Source organism: Podarcis muralis, chromosome 16 (assembly GCF_964188315.1).
Source record: "Podarcis muralis chromosome 16, rPodMur119.hap1.1, whole genome shotgun sequence".
NCBI classification, from domain to species: domain Eukaryota; kingdom Metazoa; phylum Chordata; class Lepidosauria; order Squamata; family Lacertidae; genus Podarcis; species Podarcis muralis.
Genome location: NC_135670.1, coordinates 34,813,291 through 34,835,675, shown reverse-complemented (window position 1 = coordinate 34,835,675; position 22,385 = coordinate 34,813,291). Strand labels below are relative to the sequence as shown.

Genomic DNA, 22,385 nt, shown 5'->3' with positions numbered 1-22,385 from the left:
CCAGTCACACTTCTCTGAAGTCTCTCAGCCTCAGTCACCTCACAGAGTGTTTGTTGTGGGGGAGGAAGGGAAAGGAGATTGTTAGCCGCTTTGAGACTCCTTCGGGTAGTGATAAAGCGGGATATCAAATCCAAACTCTTCTTAATGAAGTGTTTCTCAAGCTCTCTATTGTGGGCATTTCCCCCCTGCCCAAATTTGCCAGGGACTGGTACCATACTTGGTCCCTGAAGTGCCCCACCCAACATGGACTGTAGTAGAGTCACTTGCATACAAACCAACTCTATGGGGCTGAGGGGCAGCTCAGACCCCACAAAGTACGTGGAGATGGAGCTGAACCCCCTCCCCCAATCTTGAGGGGCCGTGCCCCACCAGGCGTCCCCACAGGTCCTCTCTGCAGAGGCAGAGGGCCCCGTTGGGCCTTCCCGCTGTGGCAGGGGGCCACACCAGCCTCCTTACTGCGACTGAGGGCCTCATCAGCCTTGTAGCCTCCTCCTGAGGCGTGTGACATCACACACTTTCGACAAGCCCCTCCAATGCCTGTGGAACTCAGCACCACTGGTCACTGGGGACTAACAGCTGAAGGTTTATGTACCATCATCTGTCTGCAGCGCTCCTCTTTGAGTAGCACTGTGCTAATGGACTATCGTCCATTGTTTGTTTGTCTGCTGTTATGTACTGAGTTGAATAGGATTCAGAATGCAGCAGTCTGATTGGTCCTAGAACAATAGGATCCAGAATGCAGAAATCTGATTGGTCTGCAGGAACCACCCAATCCAACTCCAGGTGGAAGTGAATACGCAACCTGATTGGCCTACAGGAGAATCCCGGAATTAGCCAATCACGTGGGGCCCATTGTGTAAATAATGTATTTAAAGCAGACAGTTCGGAGAAACTTCCATTCCTCACTACTATGAGCTGAATAAAGAGCATGAAATCCACGCTCGACTCTGAGTATATTTCATCTGCCCTGGAATACATGCTGTGTGCCTTCTGGATCATGTCCCTGCCTGTGGCCTGTATGGACTGACAACTATTCCCTTACCCCACCCCAGATTCTGGAAGCCAAGAGACTGAATGCTGCTAAGGCCTGCCCCTTCCCAGTTCTGAACACAAACTGAAGATGAATCCACGCTTATCGAAGTCGTTTGCATTTTATACCCAGAGCAATAGTACCTTGCTTGATGGCAAAATGCATGCAGCTGTCTCGGCGGAGAGAAAAGACAGCTGCCTCTGGAGCCACAGGAGTTCCATCTGAGACTTCTTCATCAGCTCCTCCATGTCACTCGGCTTTTGACCCGTCAGTCCTTCCTGTAAAACCAAACAATTCCCCTTCAATAGTTGTCTTTGTTCAGCTTTTGCTAAATATTTATGTTTCCTTTGCACTTAAGATGAATGGGGTGGAACAATGTAAGGATGAGATAATTTATGTAATTCATTATATAAATGTACATAGTTACTTATTTAAGACCTGTAATTTTGTCACAGTGGACAGCAAGGTGAAAAACAGTTTTGGGCAGAGGCTGAACTGCAGCGAAACAGAGACAGCACTGCAGGGTAGAACTGAAAACTAGACCTACAGTACTTACATTACTACTTAGGGACGCGGGTGGCACTGTGGTCTAAACCACTGAGCCTTGGGCTTGCCGATCAGAAGGTCGGTGGTTTGAATCCCTGCGACGGGGTGAGCTCCCGTTGCTCAGTCCCAGCTCCTGCCAACCTAGCAGTTCGAAAGCATGTCAAAGTGCAAGTAGATAAATAGGTACCGCTCCGGCGGGAAGGTAAACGGCGTTTCCGTGCGCTGCTCTGGTTTCGCCAGAAGCGGCTTAGTCATGCTGGCCACATGACCCGGAAAAACTGTCTGTGGACAAACACTGGCTCCCTCGGCCTGTAAAGCGAGATGAGCGCCACAACCCCAGAGTCGTCCGCAATTGGGTCCTTTACCTTTCCATTACTACTTGGGCCCCACCTCCCACCTTTTCCCAAGTTTCAGTTCTAGGGGGAGGAACCAAAGCTCATTTCAGCTCATTAGATTCCAGAGCTTTTATAACAAAAGCATCAACATCCCTCCCCCTTGGTTCATCGCAGTCCCAATAGAAGTGTGAGTTTCATATTTACCCTCAAGCACCCAAGCTTATTCCTGAGCTCCTCACACTCAGCTTGAAGCAGGCGAATCTCTATCCCATCCTTAAAGTCAGAACAAGACTGGCCAGCAATGTTCTGCATCTTTGGGGTCTGCTTGTGGACCAGGTCTGTTTTCTTCTTTGGCCGAGTTGTTTTAGCCACTGATCTTGGTGGTTGCTTGAATGAGGAGGAAGATGATGGACTACCAGCCTGCTAAAATAGAAGAGAGCAGGGAACAGAGTTAATACTATCACCACTATTGAATCAATATCATTGAAGAGTTCTACCTTGTCCTACATTTCTGGGGGAGGATTATGGTTGGTCCCTGCCAGTCCGAGATGGGGAAAGAGGTGTGCGGGTGTGGCGGCAGTGGCCCCACATCCACATTCCTCTTTCCCCAGCTCAGGATGGCAGCAACTCAGGCTGTCCTCTTTATTGCTCTTCAAGATATGGCAACCCTAATTGGTGACAGCAGCCATGAAATTAAAAGACGCCTGCTTCTTGGGAGAAAAGCAATGACAAACCTAGACAGCATCTTAAAAAGCAGAGACATCACCTTGCCAACAAAGGTCCGTGTAGTTAAAGCTATGGTTTTCCCAGTAGTGATGTATGGAAGTGAGAGCTGGACCATAAAGAAGGCTGATCGCCGAAGAATTGATGCTTTTGAATTATGGTTCTGGAGGAGACTCTTGAGAGTCCTATGGACTGCAAGATCAAACCTATCCATTCTTAAGGAAATCAGCCCTGAGTGCTCACTGGAAGGACAGAACCTGAAGCTGAGGCTCCAATACTTTGGCCACCTCATGAGAAGAGAAGACTCCCTGGAAAAGACCCTGATGTTGGGAAAGATGGAGGGCACAAGGAGAAGGGGACGACAGAGGACGAGATGGTTGGACAGTGTTCTCGAAGTTACCAACATGAGTCTGACCAAACTGCGGGAGGCAGTGGAAGACAGGAGTGCCTGGCGTGCTCTGGTCCATGGGGTCACGAAGAGTCGGACACGACTACACAACAACAACAACACTCCCCAACTGGTGAGAGAACCCCAGCAGAGATTTAAAATCACAAAGCATGCAGCAAGTTTCACTAAAATAGTCTTTTTCAATGTACACATTCCCCTAATGTATGCATCCCCCCCCCCAAGTGTTGCTTGGTTAGAGAGCTGCATCACAGAATGTGGATAAGTGCAATTTTCAAAAGATGGCTGTGTTTTGGTTCCCACATTGTTTCAGAAAGTGCTAATTTGATAGATTCACTTTCAGATAGGAACCAAATCAAATTTCTCTCCCATCCCTAGTATGAGAGGAAAAAGAAATTGCTCTGTTGGTGAGTATATAAAGAGAGAGTAAATGTGTGCATATTGATTAGATCATTTTAAAAACATTCAGTTTTTAATTTCCATTTCCATTTTATTCTGTGTCTCTTTTTCATTTAGCTGATGTTTTTACATATTAATAATGTTATCAGATAGTATTTCATCAGCCTACAATTTTTCTATGTATTCTCTGTGTGTGTGTACACACACACACACACACACACACACACACACACACATGCATATACATATACATAAATACACATACATAAAGCCTGCTGCCACTACACAGGAGATGGTTTGAAGAAAAGGAAAAACAAACTGGCCCAGCCCCATAGCTTGACCAATTGAAATTAGGGGCGGCTAGGAGCTAGGTGGAGTCATACATCTAAAAAAAGTGTAGACTTACATGCTGACCAGCTTCTGATTTTACCATATTTTTTGCTCTATAAGACTCACTTTTTCCCTCCTAAAAAGTAAGGGGAAATGTGTGTGCATCTGTGATGGCCTGGGAATCCGATTCAGAGGCTGAACCGGAGGAACCCCAGCCTGCACAGGAGTCCCCGCCTCCAGGGCCGGCTGAGCTGGGGCAGGGCCTTGGATCTGAAGCGCCTGCACCTGTGCCGGATCCTCAGGAGCAGGCACCAGGTGATTCCACTCTGGCTCCGGAGGTGATTGAGGACACATTGCCTACAGGTGCGCCTCTCCCAGCCCTGTCAGGGGAAGGTGAGTCTCCCCCTGGGTCCAGTAACCCTCCAGCCTCTCCTGAGCTGCAGAGGCTCAGGGCAGAGAGGCGGAGGGAACTGGTTTCTCCCAGGAGGAGTGCTCGCCTTAAGGCCAGGAGAGGCGGGTCTCCTGGGGGCCAGGACCGCCCCTGGCCTCAGAGAAGATAAAGGCCAGTCAGCCCGGTCCCAGGTTGCGGGAGCAACGTTGTTGAAGAGCTGTTTCGGCCAGCACCCAGTCCTGTTCCTCCAGAGTTCCTGTCCCCGCCCGGCTTCCTGCTTCGGACTCCGCCTCGCTCTTTGTGAACTGTTTCGAGACTCGTGACCCAGGACCGGACTTTGACCACCCCAACGGTAACCTTCCCCCCGGGACCAGCACAGCGTCTTACGGAGTGAATGCTGGCTGCGCAGCTATCCCAGAAGCCAGAACAGCAAGAGGGATTGCTGCTTTCACTGCACAGCAATCCCTCTTGCTGTTCTGGCTTCTGAGATTCAGAGTATTTTTTTTCTTGTTTTCCTCCTCCAAAAACTAGGTGCGTCTTGTGGTCTGGTGCGTCTTAGAGCAAAAAATACGGTACTTGAAATGTTCGGTTTTGGCTTCTCAGAAGTATGTAAAGGCAAGAATTGGGCGGGGGGAGCCCCAGCACACAATGGTGCCTACCTGAGAGGTGTCGGATCTGCACTCCAGTACGCTCTGGCTGAAAAAAAAGCTCCAAATGTTGCACTACGTTAAGGTCTCTTAGTGACATATTTGTTACACTGGCAAAAATGCTTTGTGCCAACAGAACCTTGCTGAGCAAGAGAATGCATAAGCAGCTACAGTGGTACCTCTGGTTAAGAACTTAATTGGTTCCAGAGGTCCGTTCTTAACCTGAAACTGTTCTCAACCTTGAAGGGGGAGAGGACAGGTTACCCCACCTAGGACAGGTTACCCCACCCAGGCCTGTGTAGTCCCCCCCCCCAAACTAGGCCCCAAGAGTTCTCAAATTTCTTTCTTTGAGGATGCAAACCTAAAATGCATTAGCTTTGCTGTATAACAAAAAGTAGCTGAGAGTGGTAAACCAAGTTACCACTGTAAGGCATTATTTAATGGTACTAAGAGCCATTATAAAATTGGTGAATTAATTGAAAGGTAAAAAATTGCTTAGAAACATAGAGTAGCTTCCTATTTAAAAGGTCAGTCTATTGACGCTTATATAGCGGGACCTTGGTTTAAGAACAGCTTTGTTTATGAACAACTTGGATTAAGAACGCTGCAAACCCGGAAGTAGGTGTTTTGGTTTGTGAACTTTGCCTTGCATGCAGAACATGTTTCGCTTCCTGTTGAGTGTGTTCCAGTTGTAAATTGAGTCCCCTGCTGCTATGGGAAAGCACGTCTTGGTTTAAGAACGCTTTGGTTTAAGAACGGACTTCTGGAACGGATTAAGTTCGAAAACCAAGGTACAACTGTATACTGAAATAAGTGTGTTGAATCAAAAGTCTTAACAAAACATCCTTAAACAATGAAAAGGCAACAATCATTTCATTTCCTACACCCTTTATTTTCCACCACTGTAAATTGTAAAAAATAAATAATTGGTGTTTGCTATTTAGATCAATCCGTATAGCTCAGTGAGTCGAGCACGAGACCCTTAATCTCAGGGACGTCCTTTGAGTCCCACGTAGAGCAAAAGATTCCTGCAGGGGCTGGACTTGAAGACCCTTGTGGTCCCCTCTAACTCTTCCATGATTCTGTAATCTAAGGGCATTGCTTTCAAGTGAAATCATTCTCTGCGCACTCAAACACAGTTCAAACACATTCAAAGGTTTTGATAAAAAGTAATCTTTATTAAATAGTTTTCCAGATGAAATACATTGTTTCCGAGAGATTTGCATGGGGAAATCTTTTCGATTCCTCAATAATAAGGGGCAGTGGGGTGAGGGAGGCCAGGGCCACATCCACACCATTTCATGTGCTATGAAGCCGCTTTAAACACTCATGGCTTCTTCCCCCAAAGAATCTGGGAGCTATAGTTTGAAAAGGGTGCAGAGAGTTGTTAGGAGACCCCCTGTTCCCCTCCAAGAGCTACAATTCCCAGAGTTCCCTGGCAAAAAGGGAACTCTACCCCTACCCCTGACGCTAACCCTAACGCTAACCCATAAGCTTTAACTAGAGCTACAATTCCCAGAGTTCCCTGACAATAAGGGAATGAAATACCTCTAAACATGGGGTGTGGGTGGCACTGTGAGTTAAACCACAGAGCCTAGGACTTGCCAATCAGAAGGTTGGTGGTTCGAATCCCTGTGACGGGGTGAGCTCCCATTGCTCAGTCACTGCTCCTGCCAACCTAGCAGTTCGAAAGCACGTCAAAGTGCAAGTAGATAAATAGGTACTGCTCCGGCAGGAAGGTAAACAGCGTTTCTGTGCGCTGCTCTGGTTTGCCAGAAACGGCTTAGTCATGCTGGCCATATGACCCGGAAGCTGTACGCCGGCTCCCTCGTCCAATAAAGTGAGATGAGCGCTGCAACCCCAGAGTCGGTCACGACTGGACCTAATGGTCAGGGGTCCCTTTACCTTTACTTCTAAACATAGGGGGGAAGTCTGTGGGCAGGTGACTGGGTGACAGGTGCTCCCTATTGATGGCACCTTCAAGGCTCCTGCTGCTCTCGTTTCTTAGGGCTCCTAATCTTTAAGCCAGACTCAGACTGAGCTCTTCAAACCGAGGATCGCTTAAAATAGAGGACTGTCCTGTGTTAAGTAGAACACATGACTACCCTTACCAGAAGAAGATATTATTCAAAAAGGCACAACAGCAGGGCTGTTATGAGGTAAACTGAGTCAAACACTTCAGGTGACTGATTTTGGGTGCCATGAAGCTGTTAAGCTCTTTAACAGACTTTTGTTGAGTTTTTACTGCCAGGGTGGGGGAAGAGGCATGTATGGGCTTCTCTGCTTCAGGTGCCAAAAAAGCAACAACACCTGAGTAGCCTTGAATACTCTAGTGTGCACCTTGGCTTGGTGAGGTCTCCTTTGCTGCTGTACCTCAGGGAGCAAAATGTCTGGTGTGGGCTGCACCAGAGAGGATTGTCACTTTTCTGACTGAAAGTCTTTAAGCTTTGCTCAGAATTTCAAGGACAGAAACCCTTGTATCCGCTGCTAAGGCTGCTTTATATGGAACAGGGTGGCCGTTGCTCCTTCTGCCGTCCTCACCCACCAGTCAAAACAAATAAGGCTGCAGCTCAGCACCTCTCCAAAAACCCCTCAGGGAGACGCCCCTTCACAGATAGCAGCCGCCCTCTGCTGTTGAGTTCTGTTCCACGCAGCCGGCAGGCTCATCCTATCGTTTTTTAAAAAGTGAGAGAGAGAAGGAGCTAGGGAAAACTATTTCCCAAGCTAGGGTCAAAGAAGGCCAAGTCAAAATCTCAGGAAGAAAATCTGACACGGCTAAAATGATCGGCTGGGCAAGCAAAGGCATTTAATATGCCTGATTTTCAAGGCCTATACTGGTCTCAGGTTGTAAATAAGTATGAGAGCCATTGAGACTTCCTATCTCTGTATTAGGTGTCAAAAATTATAATTTTCAGCGTCAGAGCTTGAGTCTAATAGGATTTGGTGTTGGTGGCAAACATCACGTGTTTCTTTTCACATATCTGCCCCATTCACAAATCTTTGTTCTTTGGTGAGGCAGAGGGCACATGTGCCCTAATTTATAGTCCTCTATTGAAGGGCTATCAAAGGACAGCCTTCTAACCTTTGTTTCAAGCATGGGTTCAAAAAGAGGGATTCTAGCTGAACTGCTTTCTCCCATCAAAGGTTATCTTCAAGATGTTTTCTCTGTTTCTTTGCTCCACAGACCAGGACCATGGCAGTCCATGTAGATGACTAAGCTTGTGCATTTTGCAGGCAACCACTTCTTAAAAGGGGGGAGGAGAGACTTTCAAGTTGTGTGTGTGTGTGTGTGTCTGTGTGTGTGTTCACCAGGCGAGGGGGCGACCACATTGGAATCCATCTTGTTCCCAGTCTAACCATAGGTTCCTATAGCTCAGTATTATCTACACAAGGGGTCACCAGTGTGGCAACCGCACAAGTTGTTGAAATACAACTCCCATCTTTCCTGATCATTGACCAGGTTGACTGGGACTGATGGGAGTTGGAGTCCTAACAATACATGGAAGCTGTCCTTGCTTCCGTCCAAAATACAACATGACGCTCTTACTTGTGAGATATTTGTTTTGACTAAGAAATCTCCCTCTCTCTCCCTCTCTCCCTCTCTCTCTCTCTCTCTCTCTCTCTCTCTCTCTCTCTCTCTCATGTATACACACACTATCAATATCTCACACACCTACCCCTTTGACTTACAAAAACAGCCACAAAAACTAGTTGTGAAATGGCTCTAGGGATTTCAGAGGGCAGTGCCATTGGATTCCAGTCAATAAGCTGCCTTTGCTTTCCATCCTAGAAAGATGGAAGGCACTTTCCCCAAAGCTATGTTTATTTCTACATCATACTGCTCATGGCATCAATCATGTCACTAACCCATCCGTGATTTGGTTTTAATAAGCAGCAGCTGCTGGAGAAAGTGAGATGAAGCAGATAGGGATTGTTGTGATGGACCGGGGGGGGGGCGTTTAACTCTTTGCCCCTTCACAGTCTAATTCCGGGGAGTTAGAGCTTCCTCCTGGGGCAAACAGCACTGGGACCGTGTTCCGGATCAGAACCATGATGGGGACAAAGGGTTAAAGCCCCCCTGCCTTCAGTGCCACATGTCTCAGGCTAATTCGCTACAATTTATTTTATCTTATTTATATCATGGAAGGTCTAGTGACATGACTGACTTAATGTTGAGTCTGATGACTCAAAGCACCTGTATCATCTTTCTTCACCTAGATTAAACCTGTGATTCCTTCCTGACCTTCACCTCTTACTTTTAATCAGTGGTGTATAACAAACAGTATGCCTTCCTTTCACAAATGCTCATCAAAAACATGAAAAAGCAGAAGATAAATAAGCCAGGTTCGCTCACACCTGGCGCTCTCCAATAAAAGCCTGAATTTTTGAAACTACAAAACAAGTTTCCCTTTGAAATGTCCCTGACTACACCACTTGGGCACTGGAATATTAACTGGCCCTTATGAACAGGCTGTGGTGCTGACCTCAAAGTAAGTAATTCAACTGCAACGCCTTCAGCAAATGCAATTTTCATTCTCTCAGTTCATTTTGCTGTGAATGAACAGTGTCAGGAAAATTGAATCAAACTGTGATGCTTTACCCACTGATAGTTTGGCCAATGAATATTTAACAGGAGAGGTTCCTATTAAGCATTAACGTGTCAAGTGAACGGCAGAGCAAAAGAGGGAACAAGTTGCCATATGCTTGGATTTACTCATTGATTATATATATGTGTGTGTGTGTGTGTGTGTGCGTGTGTGCGCGCGCGCCTGCACTCATAATGGGTACCTTAAGAGGGGGGAAGAAAACCTTCCACTTGAAGAACATCTCAATGGTGGTTCCTGAATTACCTGGTTCGTGAGCTAGATTCAAATCTGAACTTTCAAGCCAGAGCTCCACATTGTATATCTCCAAGAAACAATTGTCAGCACAGAAGCAGGAAGCTGAGGAAGGCTTGCACTTTGACCTTCATCCAGTCAGCAGGTAGAGAAATACTCCTGAAATTCTCCAAATTTCTCTCCAGATTTTGGAGTTCCAAATTGGTGGATCTTGTTACTGAGGTGAATTCAGCAAATTAGAAATCCACCATTGTTTGGAGTCAGGGATGGGGCGTGTTGCTGGGCCACAAGCTACCCCACTACCCCAGCCAGCATGGGCAATGGTCAGGGCTTATGGGAGTTGTAGTCCAATCACAGAGCTTATGCTTCCCTCCCTTAACTTTACAAGGATGCTTAGTAAAGTGCATTATCTAGATGTGTGGTTACCAAGGAGATGGAAAAGGGGCGATATGCTGGTATCTGGTTTGTCTGTGTGTCTTTAAATGGATGTGGACTGGAATGCATACGTCTGTCATGGCCTTGAGCTCAGTGGAGGAGGCAGCCAGATACCGCAATGTGTTGTACGCAGGGCTGCCTCTGAAGATGGTTTGGAAACTTCAGCTGGTGCAGAATTCAGTGGCCAGGTTTGGGGCAAGACGGTTTGAGCCTATAACACCAACCCTGGCCCAGCTGCACTGGCTGCTGGACCCAATTCAAAGTGCTGGTTTTGATCTATAAAGCCTTAAACAGCTCAGGACCACAATATCTCAAGGACACCTCTGTCCATGTCACGGTCTGGTTCACGGGTGATCGAAGTCCTGGCTGTGGACGTTGGGACCGGGGGCAAGATGGGAGTCCAGAAGCCAGGAGTCAGAAAGCCAAGAGACCAAAGGTCAAAGAGCCGGGAGCCAAGAAGCCAAGGGTCCGAGGGTCAGGAAGCAAGGAGTCACAAAGTCAAGGGTCCAGGGATCAAGAAGCAAGGGGTCATGAAGTAAAAGGCAGCAAGGCAGGGAACGTGTTGCTGTGGCAAAGAGGGAAATGCTGACCTTATATCCCTTCCCGGCTCTTGCCAACAGGTGGTGTGAGTTATCAACCAGCCTCACCAGTGTGGCCGCACCTTGCTACTTCAGAACAAACTTAGGAAGGCCCAAGTCCTGGTAGAGTCCTATTGGTCACAGGGCCTGGCTCCTGCACGCACACCTGACAGTCCATGTGAATATACCCCGACCCTGCAACCATCATCTGAGGCCCTTCATGTGCCTCCTCCAGGAGAGGTTTCCAGGGTGGCAACACAGGAACAGGCCTATTCTGCAGTGGCTTTCAGTTTGTGGAATGCTCTCCTCTTCAGCCAGGCCTGTGGCACTGGCAGGAGAACTGCATCACAAAATTCAGAGAAGTGTGAATTTTAAAGGATAGCTGTGTTTTGGTTCAGATACTGTTTTGGGAAGTGCAAATCAGGTAGATGTCCCTTTAAATGCAACCTGAACTGAATTACTTCCTGATTCCTGTTTCTGAGCCCAGTCCTGGCCAAAATTGGCCCTTGCCGTGCTCCCTGACAATGTCAGGGAGAGCATGCTTATCCTTCCTCCAACTACCACTGAATGAATGGTGAGCATCACAAGCCTCTCCTTCCACATGCCTCCCTTCCTCATTGTTTCGTGGTGCTTAATTTCCAATCGGAGCACTGGGTTTGGAGGTAGGAAAGAAACCTTCCATTTCACTGCAGCCAGAAGTAAGGGTTGCATCCAATGCTAGTCCTACCCAAGAGCATTAATGAACCCAAGTCAAGTAATGTCCATTAATTTAAATAGGTCTACTCTGAGTAGGACTCACATTGGTGGCAACCCCAAAACTCCTTTTTGAGGGGTTGCGGTAAGGAGGTTAGGAAAGCTTTCTGGCACTGCAACAGAACCAACTCGATATCAGGCAAGTCCCTGGTTCATTGTCATGAGTTACTTCCAGTGGGAAGAATCCTGAATTTCCCCTGGAACACAAGACATTCTGTGCTGTCCACAACACCTTGCTTTTCTTCTTAAGGCTCACAAAGCTTCTTGTTTTCTCCGCAGTTCCGACTTCACTTTTATGGGCTTGGTCCTCTGGCACCAAAGTTCCCTTTATTCCTCTGTCCTGGCTGTGGAGCATAATTTCCTATCGGGGAAACTGCAAATAGGACCATCCTCAAGAACATTTGCCTTCAGAACTTTAGCATTTGGTTTACATTCACAAGCATAAGGTCCTTCAAATTTATACAGGTCACACAATCCACATTTTCTGGCAGTGGAATTTGGACTACCTCAGCTGGACTGGTGTACAGTATATTGGATTGGATTTGTGCTCCATCCAGACCATATGCATTTAAACCAGTTTCATACCACTTTAAACATCTGTGGCTTCCCCTGAAAGAACAGTTCCTGTGAACTGTTGTTTGCCAAAGGTGCTGAAAGGTGGTTAGGAGGTGGCTAAAAGGCACTGCTCCTGGCAAAACCGAGATCACTGATGCATACTCTCCAACATTCCTCATAAAAATAGGGACATTATTTTCTAAAGAATAGACTGTCCCTATTTTCATGTGGCATGTTGGCTGGGCTCCTTTAGAGGAAGGGCAGGATGCAAACTCAATAAATTACAATGATGATAAGAGATATGTCTGTCCACGTGGTATTGTTCTATGGGGGGGGGGGGGTGTTGTTGTGGCTAAAAGCGACCAAAAAACACTTCGAGCTTTGTTTTAAAAACAGACACTTGGGACACCACCAAAGAATTGTTTTTGGAATTGCTCTCAAATCTTGGCCAAAGCTGCCAGAGAATTCATTTAGAAATGGTCTTCATTTGGGCTTAGTCTGCTCAGAGCAGCAATTTCTGGCCCAACCTGCCGCCATCGCAATCCGCACTGTTCCCTTTTTGCTGCAGTTTCATTTCCATCAAATGTTTTTGTTACCCTTTTCACTGTTTTTTATTTATTGTAATTAAATTTTGTATGATTCTATGTAATGTACATTCATCTCAATGTAAAGGAAACACCAACATGCTGTAAACCAAAACCATTAGGTTTCATTTGTGGACTTGAGAGCAACCATGTGAACAAATACTAGTTGGGTTCACTCAACTGATTTCTGTTCCTGACTACAGATGAATATGCAAATTGCTTCAATTTCTACTTCCTTTTTCATTTTTGCTGGAATTCTCCAACATCCCTTATTCCCACCAGGCCGATTTTCAAAACACCTGCTCAGGTGAGTGGAGCTGGGGCAATCCCTTAAAAGCCAGCTGCCAGTATTTTGAAAATGAGCAAGTATTTTGAAAATGAAATGTTATTAAGCTTACCTACCCAGGGACTGTTTAAGAACTCAGATTCCTCTTTGGACACTGAAGAGAAAACTGCAAGCAGCCCAGAGAACATTGTTATTGGGGCTGCCTAAAAACTCTGCAAATAAAATATAAGGACTCTCCCCAATATGAGCTCCTGTGACTTGTAGGCAGTATATAAGCAATTGTCTCTTGCAAGCTTTCTCTCTTTCCCAGGTTTGCAATGCCACAGCTTGGGCCATCTGCATCTCTCAGCTTCTCAGCTCTAGCAACTGACCTGTGAGATTCTGGGTTGCTAATCTGTATGTTCTTGGACTTCAACTCCCATGAGCCCCAACCAGCACAACCAGGAATTATGGGAGATGTAGTCCAGCACCATCAAGAGGGCCCACAGGTTAGCCACCATCTATGCAGCGCCATCTGCTTATGTGATGCTTTATTAAGGAAACAGGAGCAAAAATGATTGTTCCTTGCCCTCAAGGAGCTTACACTCTGAATTTTGATGTTTGGGAATACAGAACAAGGGCAACAAAGCAGACGAATGAGGTAATTTACTGCCCATGGTAGCTTAAAGATGAACTGAAAATATTTCATTTAATTACATTTTACTAAGGAGGGAAGTCCGTGAAGAATTTAAGGTGCAGTACTAGCAGGACAGAGCATTGGAGTCATCACTTTCGTTATCTAACCCAAACAGTGCATTTTAAGTCGTCAGCAGCATGTTATAGCTGAGAAACATTTTCTTTCGTCTTCTTTTACACCAAATCAAAGCTCAGGTGCTTTGACTGTTTTCTACCTCCAAGTAAAAAATGCATACCCATTTTCTACCCTGCTTTGATCGGTAACTTTGTGATTTATTCCAGCCGCTTCCTATTAGAAGTTTGCTCTGAGCAAAGCAGGGTGCTGTATACAATTCTTTTCAAACATCAAAACCATGCAACTTACCGTTACCGTTTCCAACCCCCTAAAGCAATTGACAAAGATGAGTTATGAGTCCACTAAATGCCTGCACGCCTGGACTATCCACTTCCTTGATCAGTTCCTAGGATTTATCTGCCCTCCTTTTCCTGCGTCGGCCGTCGGTGCTTTGTATCGTTCACCAAAATAGGGATCACAACCGATGGTTGCATAAACCGAGAAGGCGATCGTGGTACATGGCTTATGTTGCTTCACAGGTGCAGAGAGTGACCCGCTGGCCTGTGTCTGTACCATGGCTATATTTAGCAAGGTATACGAGGCACAGGGACATATCAGAGAGGCTGTGGGTGGGTGGGTGGGGGAATTCCGAAAGTTAATTCTGTTTTCTCATTTTTGTTCAAAGCCACACTTCCTGCTTTTCTCTCTCCGTTACTTGCTAAACGCAATAAATGGAAATGGAAAATATCATCGGAAGGGCACGCACACACCCAGCGAGGCATTCCCTTCCACACTTCTTGGAATTCTTACAATTCATTGGTAATAGTGTTGTTGAAAGGAGCAACTGCAACCCCTGCTGTTCCAACTACCAAGGAGGACTTGTTTAGTCCGGTCCACCTCTCAAGAGCTTCAACAGTTGCACAGACTCTGCCCCAACTCTCACTAGCCTACAAAAAACATTCAGCTTTCTTAACCAACCAGTAGCTTTATTCATAGCTGACTATAGAAGCCGTTCAACTAACAGCTCTTGAAGGTTACAACTATGTTGATGGAAGAGGGAACTCATGAAAGGCAGAAACAAGCACAGCAAAGACTGTAGTGTCAGAGCAGTAACAGCAACTCTCCAATGTCATAAGAGCTGGGTGATGGGTTGCTGTTTTTAAAGCCTGGTGAATGTTCCTTAACAGGGTGAGGTTTCTAAGCAGAGGTTGGGTGGCAATCTGTCAGGGATGCTTTAGCTGCGATTCCTGCATTGCAGGGGGCTGGACTAGATGACTCTTGAGGTCCCTCCCAACTCTACAGTTCTATGATTCTAGATACATTATGATGCACGTCTTCAATGCCAACCTCGCTGCCCCCTAGTGGCCAATGGTTTGTTCCAAAGTTAAGAAACAAATATTTTGTTTCAATGCATTTATTAGAAGGGATCATTCTGCCTGCCTGCCCCCTGCCCTCCCCCAAATTAATCTCTGCAAGATGTGCATGTCTTGGAATTTCAAGAGAAAAGGTGTGGCTACATAGGGAATGGAACTTTAAAACACTTTAACAGAAATAATTAATTATTCCTACAACGTGTAATGAGTAACTTATTCCTACAGATGTTTGCATTAAATAGCAAAAGATGGTCAGCAATCATTTTAAAGAAATGAATGAACAACAATTAAGGTTATGTGTCAATAATTCTCCTGGAAATGCTACACAGCGTCCTCACTCCACACTCCCAACTCAAATATTTAGAAAAATCTTATATTTAAAAAGAGATCCTATGTTGGTGTTTTTAAAGGATCAAGAAACTTATTTGGAATGTTATATTTACTAGTCTCCATATTTGCAGGGTGAACACTTTCCAAAGAACATTTGTGGTGCGCCAAGTATTTATACACATCAGAAATAGCCACTATTACAGACACCTTTTTAGGTCACTGCATGCGTCGCAATTGTTTAACAGTATGTCTTTCAAATACATAAAAAGTAAAATAAATGAGAGGTTACATGGGGGGGGAAGTTCATTGCAAGGCAAACTATACCTGCAGTTTATGTTTACATATATACATATCCATTATACACACAACACAGAGAAATAAGCATTTCAAGGCCACATTCTGGTTTGGTTTGGTTTTTTAAAAAGGCACCCGTTATAGTTTATTTCACTTTCAGCATAAATATCGACATTACTATATTTAAACAGTAGCAAATCAAAATACACTTACAAATATTTTACACAGTAATAAACACGATACAAAAAATAACCAATAAAATGCAAACGTCTGGGTTACTTCAGAAATGCTTAAAAGTTGCTAACAGATGGACACTTTGGCCCCAAATCCAGAGGAAGTTATGTGTGTTAGGTCCCATTCATTTCAGTAGGATTTCAGTGCAACCAACTTTCTTTGGATTGAAGCTTTTGCCGTCACAAACACTTCATTCATGTTTTGGAAACTGAGAAGCCAATTCCCCAACAAAATCAGTGTTTTATTTAAGATTATTATTATTATTATTATTTTTAAACATGCCAGGTTCTCTTCAAGGACCAAACAGAAATGGTAAAGAAGCAATACCTTGATTTTTGCTCCTTGGCAAAGAAGTGGCTCACTGCATTACACCCAATATTGTTAATGCAGATCTGATCTGTGCGCATTCAAGTTCCTTTGCACATACCGCAGATTGGAAGTATTTCAAAATTAAGTCAAGCTTCAAGACACTTGTATCTTTGCTCCATCATCACATTTATTTATTTTATTGCAGCCCATTTTCTTACTAGGCATTTTGAACACGGCCCAGGTGCAGGTCTTGCTAAAATTAACAGGACTTGCACAAGAGAAGAGAACGTGGACCCAAAGATCCTTTGCCAAATGGGCCCTGGTGCGTGTTTGGAGCAGTGCCACCCATGAAGGCTTCCCCATTCACTTCAGCGGAAGTGGCTGAAGAAGCATGCAAAGCTTCCCTTCCCTCCATTGAAGTGAATGGAAGGCTCCCTTGCATGGACTGCACTTCTCATTCATCTCAAGAAATATTGCGTCCTTTAAGCATTTTATAACAAAACTCTGAAAGAACATACAGAGAGAGCACTTAGCAAACTTCACAGTGGAGTGGATCTTCTTTAAAAAGAGACAGTTTTATAGCACAGATTAGCAGTTATTCATAATAGAGTTTAAGTTTTAAAAACAAAGAGTTGATGAGGTCACTGTTAAAGAGGCACTTCAACTTCTACTTGTTTGCCTTGGCGCTAATAAAAATGAATATAAAAAATTACTTGCTTTTTTAAAAATATCACACACAAATCTTAAGACCTATAGTTTAAGACCATTTTTCAACATTAAAACTGGAGACAAGAGAAAGCCACTTCGCATCTCAATCTCAATCACATTTACTTCAGAGTAAATCCAGTTGCTTCAGTGCGACCCACCTCCAAAGTAAATGTGTTTAGGATTGAAGTCAAACAGTTATTTAGAGAACGTGGCTGCTTTAATTTTAAACAAGATTGTTATGCTAAGAAGATGAATTAATAGTGGAAAAAACGAAGCCAAATTTCAAAAGCTGAATGCATCTGGCAAAAGAACAAAACAAAAAAACCACAAACTAATTCCCTAATTCTATACTGGTAACACTGATGTACCTAAAGTTGGAATTCATCTTCAAATTAGTTAGTGCAGAAAAGATTTAGCAGCTTTTAAGGTTACATGTCCATATGATAGGCTTTCCAGCTTTTTCTTGTTTGGAAGAAGAAAAAAACAACAACCGTGGTTACAATTTGGTTCCGACTTGCAGGAGTAAAACGTAAGTGCTATTGACTACTTAAATAGCTAGTAAATGGCCAATCCTGCAAAAGAAACTTTCATTATGGCAAGAAAAGGCATCTTTACAAGAACTAGGCCACGTTGGTTTCCCTGCATGTGTGATTCAGAAGATCCCAAACTCTTGGAATGTGCTGTTCGTTATGAGAAAGTCGCTGCTAGGACAATTCCAAGGATTAGAAGGATTACGGCTACACAAATTATTATGAACACCAATTTCTGCAAAGAGAGGAAAACTGTGATTAGCTTACCCCCAGATTATTATTATTTAATAAATGCAAAGATGCCAGAATTTACAATACGCACCCCCAAACTTAAGCATAATAACCTGACAGCAAGCAATTACAGTGGTAATCACACATAGTAAAAACTAAAATCAAGGGACTTTCTGAATTCAAATATGTAATAAAATAACCAGAAACTAGAGCACTGTGATGTTGGTGTAGGAGCAACAACATTTGGATTTACACAGAACCATGTTTAACAGAATGGAACAGTGCATCATTTTTTGTGGTTTCTTCTTTTGTGTGGTAACATCAGAGTTTCAGGTACTTAATAGAGCAAGAGAAGTAACTGGGATGTGGGGCTGGGGTGGGGCAACAGAAGAAAAAGGGACAAAGCACATATTCACATGGATCAAATATGCAGCAGTATATGCAACTCAGCCTTTGCTTTGTTGTTGTGAGAACCAAGGGCTAAAATGTTAAAGGCTGTACGGAAGCCTTCGTGGGGAATGGGCATAGCTTATGTTTTGCACTCACAAGATCCCAGATTCAATCTCTGACTTTTCAAGTTACAAGGATCAGGTATCAGCTGCCTGAAAAGACCCGAGACCCTGGAAGTGTTAAAGTAGATAGTACTGAGCAGCCTGATCTGGTGTAAGGCAGCTTCCTGTGGAGGAAATGGGTTTTGAGACAGGACATGCCACATAATTCTCAACTACTGCCTAGCAAGGATCCTTACAAAAGGAAAATAGCAGCTTCATCCATGTTATCAAATATATAATACATGCAGACCAAGAGAGGCCCAGCTGGCAATTTGTAGCAGAGATCCAAATTCTCTCTCCAGTTCATCACTTTCTTTATATGTTGATAAAATCTGTGTAAGCCCCCAAGCTTGTATGTTTCTACACCAACACAAAACAGATCTAGTCCCAGCGGGGATCACTCCATCCAAAATCTGTTGGAAGCGTTGGAAGAAAATATATTCAGCAGCTAGCCACTAGGTGTCGCAGTTCTCACTATGTGCATGACTTCTGCTCTCAAACACATTTAAGGATTGAGGTAGCTGTTGAGTGTAACCCACCAGCTTGGCGGGTGTGTTAAATCACCACACTTATCACCGATGAACAAAGGTTAGCATGCACGGCAAGTTAGTTGATTAGTACTTACTGCACAACAGCAGAGCGAGGCTGCATGCTGAGGTTATCGAAGCATCACTTAATCCCGACCGACAAGCCAATTATTAAAGCAAGTACAGCAAGCACCACCAGCACTATAATGAGAATTATCCACTTTTTCTGCCAAAGGAAAGTAAGGCAATTGTTTCAATTTTGCAAAATGGTGTTAAAAGCTTCGTTTCAGAAATGTCAAGTACCGTTCTACCACCCAGCCTGAAAAAGTCAGTATGGTGTAATGCAGGCTTTCTGGATCTGCTTTGTTTTTTTTAATGGAACCTCCAAGGCCTTGCCCTAGAGCAGGGGGAGAAACCTCCAACTTATGGGTCAAATATGGCCCAACGTGGGTTTAAATTTAGCCCATGAGACAGCTTTTCACCAAACCACGCCTGCAAGCCCCACATTCGACATCAGGTGTGACATCAGGTGTGGGTCAGGTACAGACGTGATTGCCAATACATAATCAGGAGCCCCAAAGCGCTCTTCTGATTGTGCACTGGGCAAGGGAAAACAAGCCCGGCCCAATTTGGCCCACCCACAAGGCTGGGATCAGGCCTGCAGAACCAAAAGGGTTTTCCACCCCTGTAGTAGTCAGGTGCAATATAGTGGCCATGGTAGAGCCAGATGCAAAAGGGAGGGAGAGTCAATTACCCACAGAACCTTGAAAGCCATACATTGGGAAGGGCTGTAAATTCAATTTCAGAGCAACTGCTTTGCATGCAGAGGGTCCAACGTTCAATTCTGGTATCTTCAGGCAGAGCTGAAAGTGACCCTTCTCTAAAACCTTGGAGAACTGCTGCCTAATGGTCTGACTTGGCACAAGGTAGCTTCCTATGTTCTTATAAACTGTGTTTCCAACTACAAATTTACACTTGATTTACTAGAGATCAGAAATGCCAAGTCTAATTGAGAAAGTAAAAAAGTTTTATGGTTGCTACTGCTAACAATGGGGTGTCAGGAAGCCTTGCCAATCTATTGTAAATAACCAACCATTGAACAGCAATCCAGTGCAGAAACAAGGGAGGCCAAGGGTGTGTGTGGGAGAGGTAGGGACAAGCTTTACTACCACCACCCATCTTCTAAAAACAGTAGCTGGAGGGCATCAAAAATTCAGAGAGCTGACCTCCTTCTCTCATGCCCCCTTGTAATTCAAGAACTGAAGGAGACACTTCTCCCCACACTTGACACAGGGGACAGGATACTTGACTAGGACTAAGGAGAGTCGAGTTCACATAGCCCTGAAATTCACAGGTGGTCTTGGGCACATCACCATTTCAGATTAACCTCTCACAAATTTTGGCAGCAAAACAAGATGGCTCCATGTATTCCACACTAAGCACCTCAAGGTGGGATACAGAAGCACAGAGTTTTCCCCAGACCATAAATCACTTATGAACTTTGAAGCCCCTTGCAATTTTAATAGAAAATAAATGCAATGCTGTGAGAGAGAGATGGGGAAGGTTATCATGGCATATCCCCACACCATTTCATCCCGATCCATTCTTTTCTCTTTTATTAGGAATATACTCAGGGACATCATGAAGGAGGGTCTCCACCCCCATCGTTCAGCCTGGACACTGATGTCCAGCGCCGAGGGCCTTCTGGCGGTTCCCTCACTGCAAGAAGCGAAGCTACAGGGAACCAAACAGAGGGCCTTTTCGGTAGTGGCGCCTGCCCTGTGGAACACCCTCCCATCAGATGTCAAAGAAATAAACAACTATCTGACGTTTAGAAGACATCTGAAGGCAGCCCTGTTTAGGGAAGTTTTTAATGACTGATGTTTTAATGTATTTTTAATCTTTTGCTGGAAGCCACCCAGAGTGACTGGGGAAACCCAGCCAGATGGGTGGGGTACAAATAATAAATCATCATCATGCCAGTAGTACCAGCTGCCCTTACCAGGGTGAGGGGGTTACAACTGATTGTCTGTCCACACTAGAGAGCCACAGGACAAAACAAGAATAGCCAAAAACCGTTTGTCAAAGTTAGAAATAGCTTACTAACATCCCACCAGTTCATATGTGGGGCTGTACAGTTAGCCCCAAAAACAATAAAGCCATTTTGGGGTCAAAAAGAAAGAATGAAAAAGTGTGTTTAAAATAAACCCATTCTGACTGTATTAGGTCAGCTTAACTTTCTGACCCACATATGCCACCCTGTGGAATTTCAGTTCCCATCAATGAGGGAAAGTGCGTGCTAGTCCTAATGAAGGGCTTTGTGGAAAAAGGAAGCTGGGAAAAAAGGTGTAACAATACATGCAATTAAATTAGCAACGTTTCCACTGCATCTTTTTTTTTAAAAAAACCAACCCAAACACTCTGGCAAGTCCACTGCAATCATGACAAATAAACTTCAGTAGCCCAGCAAATTCCCTAAAGGCCCATTCACACATGCACAGACATAATGTGGATTCTGCATCTCTTGATGACTAGTAGCTGACTCTTTCTGAAATGCATTGTGTTTGTAGCATCTGTGGTATTTGATCAGCAATGGCCTGTTCACATGTGAAAGTTGTTATGTGACTGTGCATTAATCAAGCAAGCAAGCAAGCAAGCAAGCAAGCAAGCGACCGTGTATATAGCATTAGTCCCTAGCCGTGTAGCATGTCAAATATTTAGCATGTGCAAGTATGTTTAAGAGGAGAAGGTGGGTGTGTAGCTGTGCCACACTCCCAACATTTCAGTGTGTGCGTGCACATGCATGCATGCATGTGTGCAAGGCCCTTTTAACACTTTGAAGCACTATATTTTTATTATTTTTATATTACTTATTAAGTTTATATACCACCGGAATATCAAAGAGTGGTTTACAACACAGATTAATATAAATAAGATGCCAACATTATTAGGCATTTGTAAGAATTTTAGCAGTAATATAATAGGAAACCTTGCAGCCATGCAAGCATGTGTATTCTTCAGTAACATCAGTCTGATTAACGCAAAAAATTAAGCTGCAATCCTCTTAACTACTGATGAGAAGGCCTCACCGGAAAACAGCAAGATTTACTTCTGAGTAACCATGCACAGGACTGTGGTGTACAAAGCCAATTTCTGGCACTGTAACTTTATTAGGGGCTATAGCCAACTAACTTTTACTCATTTAAGTCAATAGATCCAAGTTAGTCATGTTCATCAATTTCAATGGCTCCACTCTGAGTAGGACTCTAACCCTTAAGTTTATAGGACGAAATCTTAAGTTTATAGAACAAATAAACACAAATGTTTGGAGAAGAAAAGAGAGAAACAGCCCCTCTCTCCAACTCCTTCCATCAGTGAGGAAGCAATACTACTACTACTACTACTACTACTACTACTACTACTAATAGTGACACACACGAAAAAATGCTTTCCCCAACTTAAACTTGATCATTTATTTGGGATTGCTCCAGAAGAGGTGGCTTTGTAGCAATCTTGGTTTTGCACGTCATGCCAAAATAAAAAAGACATCTAGCTAGCTAGCTACGAATGCAATAAAAACAAGACTTGCTCACCAACAGGAAAACTTACCCTGCGAGCCTTGCTTTGGTATTTAACTGCCTTTTTCGTCTCTTCTTTTGCATGCTCTACATAATCGACTGCATTCATCACATTTTTCTCTATGCTGTTGACCATGTCACCCTTAAAGCGAAA

At 44.3% G+C, this 22,385-nt stretch overlaps 2 protein-coding genes across 22 annotated transcripts in view; both read right to left on the bottom strand.

Annotated features, from left to right (window-relative positions):
- The window catches only part of RIMBP2 (RIMS binding protein 2), a 296,295-nt gene extending 282,277 nt beyond the window's left edge, over positions 1-14,018 (bottom strand). For 7 of the 19 annotated variants that reach the window (XM_028709315.2, XM_077920566.1, XM_077920567.1 and 4 more), the window contains exons 1-3: positions 13,876-14,018; positions 2,116-2,334; positions 1,174-1,308 (exon numbers count right to left, since the gene is read on the bottom strand). In XM_028709315.2, the coding sequence (XP_028565148.2) occupies positions 1,174-1,308; positions 2,116-2,223 (243 nt within the window). In that variant the 5' untranslated portion in view covers positions 2,224-2,334; positions 13,876-14,018. The remainder of the gene's footprint in view (positions 1-1,173; positions 1,309-2,115; positions 2,335-13,875) is intronic. The other 12 variants (XM_077920573.1, XM_077920576.1, XM_028709324.2 and 9 more) reach the window with 3 other exon arrangements.
- A 1,536-nt stretch (positions 14,019-15,554) lies between these two features.
- The window catches only part of STX2 (syntaxin 2), a 30,240-nt gene continuing 23,409 nt past the window's right edge, over positions 15,555-22,385 (bottom strand). For 2 of the 3 annotated variants that reach the window (XM_028709650.2, XM_028709651.2), the window contains 3 exons: positions 22,263-22,373; positions 18,752-18,879; positions 15,555-17,579 (listed from right to left, as the gene is read on the bottom strand). In XM_028709650.2, the coding sequence (XP_028565483.1) occupies positions 18,796-18,879; positions 22,263-22,373 (195 nt within the window). In that variant the 3' untranslated portion in view covers positions 15,555-17,579; positions 18,752-18,795. The remainder of the gene's footprint in view (positions 17,580-18,751; positions 18,880-22,262; positions 22,374-22,385) is intronic. The other variant, XM_028709648.2, reaches the window with a different exon arrangement.